This window comes from Lupinus angustifolius, unplaced genomic scaffold (genome assembly GCF_001865875.1).
Source record: "Lupinus angustifolius cultivar Tanjil unplaced genomic scaffold, LupAngTanjil_v1.0 Scaffold_162_1, whole genome shotgun sequence".
Lineage (NCBI taxonomy): Eukaryota > Viridiplantae > Streptophyta > Magnoliopsida > Fabales > Fabaceae > Lupinus > Lupinus angustifolius.
In genome coordinates, this window is record NW_017728885.1 from 729938 (window position 1) to 740000 (window position 10063).

Sequence of the window (10063 nt, forward strand, 5' to 3'; positions counted from 1 at the left end):
ATCCAGCAAAAGTCCCACCAGTTCATAAGGGTAAGGACCTAATCATAGAACTGGAAATTAATAACAGTGAAAATGTTAATATTGATGATTTAGAAAGCTAGAACTTACCCTTGTGGAGTCTCTAAAAAAGGGATCACTTCTAATGGAGGTGGTTGACACTGTTGTGGAAAATTCAATTGAGGAAGTGGACCCTCTTATGCCTCATCCTAATAATAATGAGAAATTTAATATTCAAGACACGTAGGAAATTTCGAACTCCTCTGCTGCTAAAGATATGAGGCTACATAAAAGCCTCATCCTTGAGGTGGTACAATTCCACTTCTAAGTATTCCTTCTATGATTGGTAATTTATCCTAGAAAAGTCTCCATACAAGTGTTGTGACCTTCAACAGCGCCTTTGAGTTCCATAGAAGATGTGTAAGCATGTTGAAGTGTTACTACTGGAGTACCTGTTTAAGAAGAAACTTGCAAGCTGATTTCACATAATAAATGTTTAACTTGTCATGAGCCCACACTCAATAATCTGAAATATGACTCTTTAATGCATTTTTTAATATACTACATAAGATTGTCTATAAGCTCAAGTTCTCAAGTGAAATGATGTCTTCTCCATTATAAGATCCCTTCCCATTCCCCATCCGACCATCTCCCAATATCACTTATGAGAGCATCACTTGTGGGCTCAAGTATTTTCCTATTCAATTGTCTTTCCAAAATCTAGTATTTTCCCATCTCATATTTTTCTTACAGCCCTAGTCCAGAACCATTGCATAGAATCCAATCCTCTAGCATCTAAGTCAGTGGTTGTACTTAGATCTTAACACCCTATGTTGAAGGTTATCCTTCTCAGTTTGTATCCTCCATTTTCATTTATCTATTAGAGCTAAATTGAAGAGATGTATGTTTTGACCCCTAACCCTCTATCAGATTTTACTAAAAATGACATACATTATTTGTTTATTATTTATTTAGTTATTTATTAATTTGAGTAATTAAATAAATAGATAATTTAAAATAATCATTTATTTTTATATTTTGATTATAACTGGATATGTAACATTTTGTTTATTTTTGTTTTATTTTATATATATTTTGTTTACAATATTCTTTTTCTAAAAATGTAATTAATTTAGCACATGTAATGCAATTTTTTTAAATATTGGAGGGCAAAATTGCTAAAGGAATTATTGAAAGTTATTTTCACTTTCTAGTTATTTTCAATTAATAAAAATAAGAGATTATTAGGGAAAAAATGAAGAGAAATGAGACATGTATCAGTTTCATCATTCTATTTGGTAGTAGTTATTTTGTACAAAATCCACCCTCAAAGTGAAAAACTAATATGATTTGAATTCATAGACCATTATCTTATCTAAACTTAGTTAGTTTTAATTTATTTGAATTTATATCTAATTTATTTTTATCGTATTAATTATTATTGGAATTATTATTATCATGTTGTTTATAATAACTTTTAACTATAAAATAAATTATTTAGGCTAACTCTTATTTCAATTTTTCTCATCTTTTTAATTAGAACACATATATGTGATCTCAAATGGTGTCTCATATATTCTCATTGACTAATAAAAATTAAGTAAAAACATAATAATAAAAGTTAAAAAAATTTGACTAATATAACATGTTTTCATCGGAACAAGAGCAGCATATGAGAATCATTTGAGACAACAAATCTCTATTCTTTTAATTCTAAAAAGCCTATTGAAGATAACAAAACTATTATAGACTAGGCTACTGAACCTCTCTACACATGCATGGCTCTTCAAACTTCACCAAAAATCCAAGATCATTACAATACTGAACTATTAAGGAAGAATTAAGACAAAGAAATTTCATTTTGGATTAGTCTTTTTGTGAAATCCAAGCTCTAACAGGAAATAAGAAGATTATGGCTATTACCAAATAGCTATAAAATAGAAGTAACACCAAAAAAGGATGAGATTATTAGAGTGCTCTTCCTTTGACAATGTCCAAACTCATCTCACTTGGATCAGTTGCTTGAAGTTCAACTTGGATGCCATCCAATTCTCTCTTGAATCTGTCCTTAGAACTTGCATACACCATCTTCATCCTCACCCTTGAGGTATCTGGTGACCTGTACTAGGTATATCATTACCATATTGTACTTAAACAACTTACAACAATGCATTATAATTTGATCAAAGTATAAGAGATTGATTACATTCTCAAATGATAGGTAGATTAAAGGTTTTTATATATCTAAAGTGTCTCCTTAATTAGTTATTCAGACATATGATACCATGTTATGAACTATCTTGTTCTAAAGTAACTTAATAAAGTGTAACTAATTTAATTTATATATAGAACAAATTGAAGTTACCATGCAACGAAGAATATCTTGCTTTTCTGGCAATTCTCTTCAGTTGTGAAATCAAAATCATAAACAGCATAGCGACACTCATCTGCAGGAAAACTAGCCATAAAGTCATCATAACTTTCCATTGGCTCCCCTAACTTATCAACCACCACTTGTTGTTGTTCAATCTTGAACAAAATGAACCTATAACTCCTCTTTGATTTAAGCTCTTGGAACTTCAGTTTGCAATCATCATGCACAGCCATTCCGGACGCTGCATTTGCCTGCCCATAATTTTATGTCATATTCTAATCAATAATTCATGTCATATGCTATGCACTTTCTTTCATCATGGAAAATAGTGATTCTTAAAGGTACTAGCTAGAAGAAGAACAAGTAGATTTTGAAGGGTCAAGCAAACAATGAATACATTACAAACAAAACATCTTTAATATATAAACAAGTGAGAAATCATATATACCATTGTGTGAGCAATGAGGAAGAAGCGCCCAGCAAAATGTGAATGAAGGGAAAGGGAGGAAAACAATAGAGAAGGGAAAATGGGAGCAATAGATTGAATAACTAGTATGGAGAGAAAATAACTAATGTTAGATCCTTATTTTTTGGACCATGAGAGGTGCAACTTAAAGAAGACCAAGATAGTGGTTCAAGAATAGAGTTTGGGGCAGAAATTAATGGAAGGGTTTGTTGCAAAACAATCTATTTTCTTCCTACCCAATTATCCACATCTTCATACTATAATCCCACATCAATTTCATTCTTTTTAATTGTTTTTTCATTCAAGGGTTAAGAGGAATGTGAGTTATAACATCTAATAATAAATGTGTGGGTCGCACCAAAAATGTTACTAGTATGATTTTGAGACAATGTGAGTGATCAAGACACTGAAAACGACATGATAAATAATCTTAAATCATTCTATGATTTATAATAAAGGCGATTTCTATGCCTTATCTACTTTAGCTTCATTATTCTTGTGTTTAATAAACAAGAAGGTGAATCATATTTGGTTACTGAATAATAGACACTCCCAAAACCAAATCAGAGTGGCGCAGCGGAAGCGTGGTGGGCCCATAACCCACAGGTCCCAGGATCGAAACCTGGCTCTGATATATCAGAGTGGCTTCCTGTTTTTATATTTTTTTAACTTTCATAATATTTATACGTTCCATGTGTTTAAATTATATGCTCTCTTTGTAATGTTATAGAGGTTTATATCTTTGTTGCACACACAAGTTGAATGAGGGATAAGTGTTGTTAATGATGTTTGTGAAATATGAAATAAATATAATAACATGTAAAGCTATTCAATCATGTTCATGAAATCCTGAGATGCCGAAGTTGCAAATAATTAAGTTTTGCACTTTATATGATTCAGGCAAAATATAAAATGATAGCATGTCTTCATCAACATCATAGGATCATCAAACATAAATGCTACAAGAATTTAAGAGGTCCTTGAAAATATAAAGGATTGGCTAACATATATGATGTAAAGTCTACACTTCAAATGGCAATCAGGTTCATTGTCTGCCTCAACTTAACAGCCTTATTAAGTGCTCTCTCAGTACAAACACATCACATATCTTCCAAGTTCTGTGTATTTGTCACATCTTTGAAGTCAGTGGAGTTTTAATCCTAGATTCTGCCATGCCATCAACCTGATTAGATCGCTGCAGCGAAAGCTTCAATTTCATCTTATAGAGAACATTGTGAACTTCATCAAAATGAGGCTTTGTTGCGTTTCTTGTGCTCTCGATCCACTGCTGAACTTTCTTGTGCGGGCTCAGAATACGATTGCGATCCTTCTCATCTAAAAGCTGCATCAGAAAAAACATAAGTGACAATCTTGAATTCATGATTCTTCTCGCGAAGGGGGAGCATTTTGTGCTGCATGACCCATTTCTTGGAAGAAAAAAAGAATTTGATTAGACCAACATTAATTGTAAGAAATATTTCCTTCCCTCCATCGAACCAAATTCCGGTGGTTAACGAAAACTGAACCAGAAAATTGTTTAGAATTTACTCTCTACAAATTCAAGTTTTTTATAATGACTTCCCATTTACCTCTAACTGCATAATTTCGCAAACCATGCTGAGATCTGCTATAGATGGCTGGAAGCTACCAAGCAAGTAGCGTCCGTTCCCTTTAAGCCAAATGGTCTCTATTTTTGAGAGAGATGATGTCAAAATTTTGTCAGCTTCTGCTTGTGCTTGTCGGTTTGATGGTAGACCCAAAACAGGAGCTAGTACAGTGTGTAGAACATATGGAGCTGGAACATGAAGAATGTAAATGAATGAAGGTGAAGTGAATTAAAGGGTATTTGTTGAGTTATGATGTACCTGCCCCTTGGCGCAAATTGAGGTGATGCCAATCCAAGACAGAGTGAATTTTAGCTCTCCTAGTGAGATCAGCTGGATACCTGATACAATGTTGAAAAGGCAGATAACATATTGTTGATTAACATATGATGTTAGAATAGAATTGTATAGGAATTAATTAAAGGGTGATTATTCATTAACATATGTTAGATATATATTCACTAAATTGAATACAATGCTAAGTACTAACCAATGGTTTGCAACTCCTGGAAAGGCAGAAGCAATATAGATAAGAATCGCATGACTGCAAACAAGAAAAGAAACAATATATTAATAATGAATAATAATGATTCAAGGGTTCATAAAACTCATCAAATAACTTGAAGGGTTCATACCTCTCAAATAACTTGAAGGATCCATCAGCAATAGCAGGGAGTTTGTTGAAAGGGTTAATAGCTGATGCAAAATCCAAACAGATTACGTTCACATAAGTCAAATACAAAAAACAATGTTGGAAATACCTTCAAACTCAGGAGATAATTGTTGCTTTTTTGATATTTCAACTTTGATTTCTTCAAAATCAATTCCACTTGCTCTATAGGGTTGAATGAAATGATAAGAATAATAAATAAGATAAGAATAGACATAAAAAGAGTGAAAAGTAATTACTTGCATAAGATAAGAACAGCACGAGAAGGTTGGGACATTCGATCTGCATATACTTGAAGCTTCTTCATCTTCCTTCTTCACTTTCTTCTTTCTCTTCTATTTTATTCTTATCTTCACTTATTAATATTATTACCTTAAACAAATAAGTAATAAATATTCACCATGTGGGTATTCCCATATACGCGTTAACAAATAATATACGCGTTAACAAATAATATGAGTGTGGGTATAATTAAACTAAATTTCATGGGTTAAAACTTAAATTAGTTTGTACCAGACAGTGTATCTAAGTATCTATAGTTGTTTATTTGGTACTTGGTAAGTGAAATATTTGTCACATATCTGAATCTCTATAGATGTTTAAATTACATATTGTTATAACCTAAAAGGTTTTTATGGGAATGAATATTAACAATATATTTTGCAAGAGAAATCAAGCTGATGCATGGGACTATTTTGATGTTACAATTTTTGAAAGCATGCAAAGTTAATGTGGAGTCTAACCTCCTCAATATGTGACTATGGCAGATATTTCTGATTATTGTTTTGTTGCATAAATCTCTTAAACATGGTATGATGATATCAGAAAAGTCTTCCATATATTATTTCTTGGAGTAATCAATTTCCAATTGAGGATTGTAATACAAACAACTTCTATATCAAAATTGCTTTCAGGTAAAAGGTGATATACCATTTTGCCCAGCATTGAACAGAATAACTAGTTTTACATTGACAACTATAAATATAAATCTTATGGGACTTTTAACATAGCCTCCCCTATTAGGTAGCATGTGAATGATGTACATCAGTAAAATCGTGTTGCATTTTCTGCAGAGGCATTGTCCAATAGAAGGTGAATAGAGCCACAAAAGTCTTTATGATCATCAGTACAAAGTTACATATGAATTTGATCTCCATGTGCCTTTCTTGGCCAAGAGCACACCCTCTTGGTTTTTGGATGTTATTTCCCAATGCAGAGATTTCAACAAATTTTCAACTTCCTCGAGTGCACTTGAATCGTCACGGACAATCAATTTACCTCCTGGTCTAACAATTCTGTCAACCTCTGCTATAACAAGAACAAGATTGCACCTAAGAAGCCAAAACAACAAAGTCATATCAATAAGGAGCCATATATATAGTCCAGGTAGATAATAAAAAGGCTGAAAGCATAGTTACATGGTTCGCAGTATCAGTTTCGGTGCATGGTATCCAGTTTTATATAGTTTGTCACTCTTTACATTATTATTATTATTACAAGACTTCTTCTATAAGGAACTCGGTACACCGAATCTAGTACACGCTACATAAGCTAAATGATATAACCATGTAACTGTAGTTGAAAGATCCTACTTTCATATATACCTTTTCTTCAGCTTTGAGAAAAGATGGTCTGCATGTAGAAGATCGTAAGTTCGCGGATAGGTGCTGAAGGATTCACACCAGTCATGGTATATTCCAATAAGACCCCGCTCATAGATGATAGGAAGTGTGTTTGGAGAATCTGTGTTCACCACATTGAATACCCAAACAGGAAGATCCTTCAGTGCTGCTGCAAATCTTCACAGCAATGGAATAACTTTAACAACTATGCCTCATTATTCAATGACTCAATAGTACTAATTTGACATGGTAAACACATTATTAAGACTCAGTAATGGCACACAAATAAAAATCCAAGTTGAGTCAATATATGCCTACCCTCCATAGACAGCATGCATGTCCATTATATTTCTCACATTAGACCAAGAAATACCAATGGTGCTCAGCTCGTCGACAACATTTTTCCAACGTTCATTGTCTGCTGCAAAATCTTGAGGAATTAGTTTTCCACTGACCCCTTTCTGGGATTTGTTTAACCAATATGGTGCTTTCTGAAGTCTAAGAGGCCAAGTTTCAGGCCATCTGGTTCCTCTCTCAGCCTTGTCAACTGGCAACCTGTGCATACATGCTTGTAGAGGTACATACCTGTAATATACTATTCTTGGTCAATCAAGATTACAAGGATGATAATGTGGAGCACTCAAGTTAGGTAAATTAGACTGATCGTATTATATTTTGGTCATATTCGATATGTAGGCTAACATTTTTTTCTTCTCGTACTGCACTTTCGGGAATTTGAACTAAGACACTCACTTTATATCGTACAGTCCTACCAACTGAGTTGACATTTGTGCACATATTAGTTATATTAGATTATGGTGATTAATCATTAACCGTAGTAGTTATTAATTAATAGTGTGATATTGGCCTAGTGCAGCCAAATTTAGTACTCTAAGTCCACATTATAGTTTGTAGTTAAGTTAAAAAGTGTGTTACATATATAAAACTTGTCATGCCGAGATATTTTCATGTATCCAGAAGTTGCAAGCTGCAGAGATATTTACCAAGCATCATTTGGATCATCATCATCCTTGCACATTGGAGGTTCATTTTTCTCCCTTTGCTCGTAGCATTCATTAGTAGTAGGTTTGCGGTAGAAGGCAGCACCAACTTGATTCAGTTTATCCCTTTTTATGGTCACTAGCTCCCAACACATGGCCTTGGTCAATGCAGACATTTCTAGAATTAACCACAAAATGTCAGTTCCTACAAAAATGATAAGTTATTCATTTACGAATAGCAAAGACATGATGTGTTATCGTACTTTTCCATATGTCGACATCTTCTTCGAGTGTTTGGTACACAGGTGTAGCAGACCAGACAAAAAAACCACCTGGTCTTAGAACACGATTTAACTCCAAAAGCAACAAACCACCTACAACAGAGTAATGCATTCCTCAGTAACCATGGTTGATACAAAATTGAAACACTTATGGTTTTAAATAGCGATTTGCATTCACAATAGCGATCATGATACTGCGAATTTTGCACTTTTGCAATCGTATCATGATCATAATTGCAGTCACATCTACCATATTTTCTCGTAATTGTTTGCACCAACAGAACTGCAAAATAAAGTGCAATTCGAAACTGTGGAGACATAAAAAATTCAGTATGAGATCTACCGTCTTCGTGCCATGGTACACGACATCGTGCACAATGTACAAGATCAAAGACAGAGCTGGGGAATTGCAGCCTTTGAGTACCCATGACAGCAGATATGGCTGGTATCCCTCTCTCAAGGGCAAACTGCACTTGTGCTTCATGTTCATCTTTCGGCGCGAAAGACATTGCAATAACATCTCTTTCAAATAGGAAACCTCCAAAACTACCTACCCCACACCCAACATCCAAGATCACCCGAGTGTGCTTCCCCCATGCAATACCAGGTTCAGCCTGCACAAAGATCAATCAATAATCTTTCCCACAGTTTTCCATAATTATGATAAACACAACCTAACCACAATTTAAAACACTCATACATAGTACCATCCACCATGTACTAAAATAATGAATTTAGTATAGAAAAGTTGTTATTGTAATGACCTGTTGAAGAAAATCAATGTAGTGGAGAGCTCCATGAATGAACTGTGTGCCACCTCCAGGGAATGTCAAGAACTCACCAGTCAACTTCACCCAATTTTGGTGTCCCTTCACCTCTGCCAGCTTTGTGTGAGGTACATTGTGGTACCATATCTATTTCAAACACAAAAGTTTAGAACTTGACTTCAAAGATCTAAAAGGGTGGATCTAAGAGGGTGGATCTAAGAGGGTGGATCTAAAAGGGAGGATCTAAAAGGGTCCCTTGAAGGACATTACCTTATCTCTGCTGTTAGGCCATTGGACAGGTGTTTTGTAACCTTGTGGAAGTGGTACCAAGCAAGTAGGTGCATCTTCAGGGCAATGCCTCTCTCTATGTTCATAGTGTCTTCTATGTGATGTTTTTAGATACTTTTCATTATCCAAACATGGAATAAAATCAGCACCTGCAGTGACATTACACAAATGCCACTCCAAATGTTGCATTTCTTCATTACCATCAGATTCTTCCCTCTGTCTTTCTTTTTCACCCTCAGATTCATCTCCTTCTGGTTTCTTTGACTCCTTCTTAGGCTTCCTCCTTTTCTTCTCTTCCTTTGGCTTCTCAATTTCTACACTATCATCCACCAAGTTTTGCTTTTGCTCATTTTGTTTTACCTCAAGTTCGTTGTTTTTATATCCTTGAGTATCGAAACTTGGAACATCTTGCTCACCACCTATGCTTTGTTCTGGATTCTGATGAGATTGTATGTGCTGTATTGAATTATCTTGAATGGTAGTTTTGAGATCATTATCTACCTCATGGTGTTTGTTTCTATCAGCACTCTTGATAGGATCATCCGGATCCTTTTGATCTCGGCTTCGGGCAGTGGCGGCTGAGGTGGTGGTGGTGGTGGTGGTGGTGGTTTGGGGTAAGTCATCAGTAATACTGTCATTGTTATGTATATTTGGTGAGACAGCAGAGTTGGAACTTAACATCCAAATAGCTAAAACACATATTGATACAAAGAGAAGAGTTGTTAAGGTTGATGTGTAAGAGGATGATGAAGAAGATCTTCTGTTGTTTCTAGACTTAGGAGGTGGTGCCATAGATTTTATGTTATTGAGGAAGATGAGACTCAACTTTGGGTTGTGAAAGTGTAATATTGATAGAAGGAAATGTTGGAAAGTACCAATGATCCCAACGAATAGGAATAGCAAAATAGGAATAGGAATAGGAACAGGAATAGGGAATTTGTTAAGAGAAGTTGGTGGATCTCATATCCTAATTCAGGACAATAGAGGCTGATT

The 10063-nt window shown here is 34.6% G+C and overlaps 3 protein-coding genes and 1 non-coding gene across 4 annotated transcripts; 1 reads left to right on the forward strand and 3 right to left on the reverse strand.

Moving 5' to 3' along the window:
- Positions 1-1826: 1826 nt before the first annotated feature.
- LOC109342048 (actin-depolymerizing factor 7-like) lies at positions 1827-2937 on the reverse strand. Its single transcript, XM_019580022.1, has 3 exons — positions 2820-2937; positions 2363-2622; positions 1827-2116 (listed from the first exon to the last, which is right to left on the reverse strand). Exons 1-3 carry the CDS (start codon positions 2820-2822, stop codon positions 1966-1968), a joined length of 414 nt encoding a protein of 137 aa, XP_019435567.1. The 5' UTR covers positions 2823-2937; the 3' UTR covers positions 1827-1965.
- A 462-nt stretch (positions 2938-3399) lies between these two features.
- TRNAM-CAU lies at positions 3400-3471 on the forward strand. Its single transcript has one exon. It is a non-coding gene; the product is annotated as a tRNA-Met (tRNA).
- A 346-nt stretch (positions 3472-3817) lies between these two features.
- LOC109342046 (glutathione S-transferase T1-like) lies at positions 3818-5454 on the reverse strand. The gene is made up of 7 exons (XM_019580017.1): positions 5351-5454; positions 5203-5276; positions 5077-5137; positions 4932-4985; positions 4703-4782; positions 4427-4632; positions 3818-4179 (listed from the first exon to the last, which is right to left on the reverse strand). The coding sequence occupies exons 1-7, from the start codon at positions 5416-5418 to the stop codon at positions 3967-3969; spliced, it is 756 nt and encodes a 251-aa protein (XP_019435562.1). The 5' UTR covers positions 5419-5454; the 3' UTR covers positions 3818-3966.
- Positions 5455-5927: 473 nt separating this feature from the next.
- LOC109342057 (probable methyltransferase PMT27) lies at positions 5928-9911 on the reverse strand. Its single transcript, XM_019580038.1, has 8 exons — positions 9053-9911; positions 8780-8929; positions 8359-8629; positions 7998-8108; positions 7738-7912; positions 7052-7318; positions 6716-6910; positions 5928-6442 (listed from the first exon to the last, which is right to left on the reverse strand). Exons 1-8 carry the CDS (start codon positions 9860-9862, stop codon positions 6235-6237), a joined length of 2187 nt encoding a protein of 728 aa, XP_019435583.1. The 5' UTR covers positions 9863-9911; the 3' UTR covers positions 5928-6234.
- Between the last annotated feature and the right edge of the window lie 152 nt (positions 9912-10063).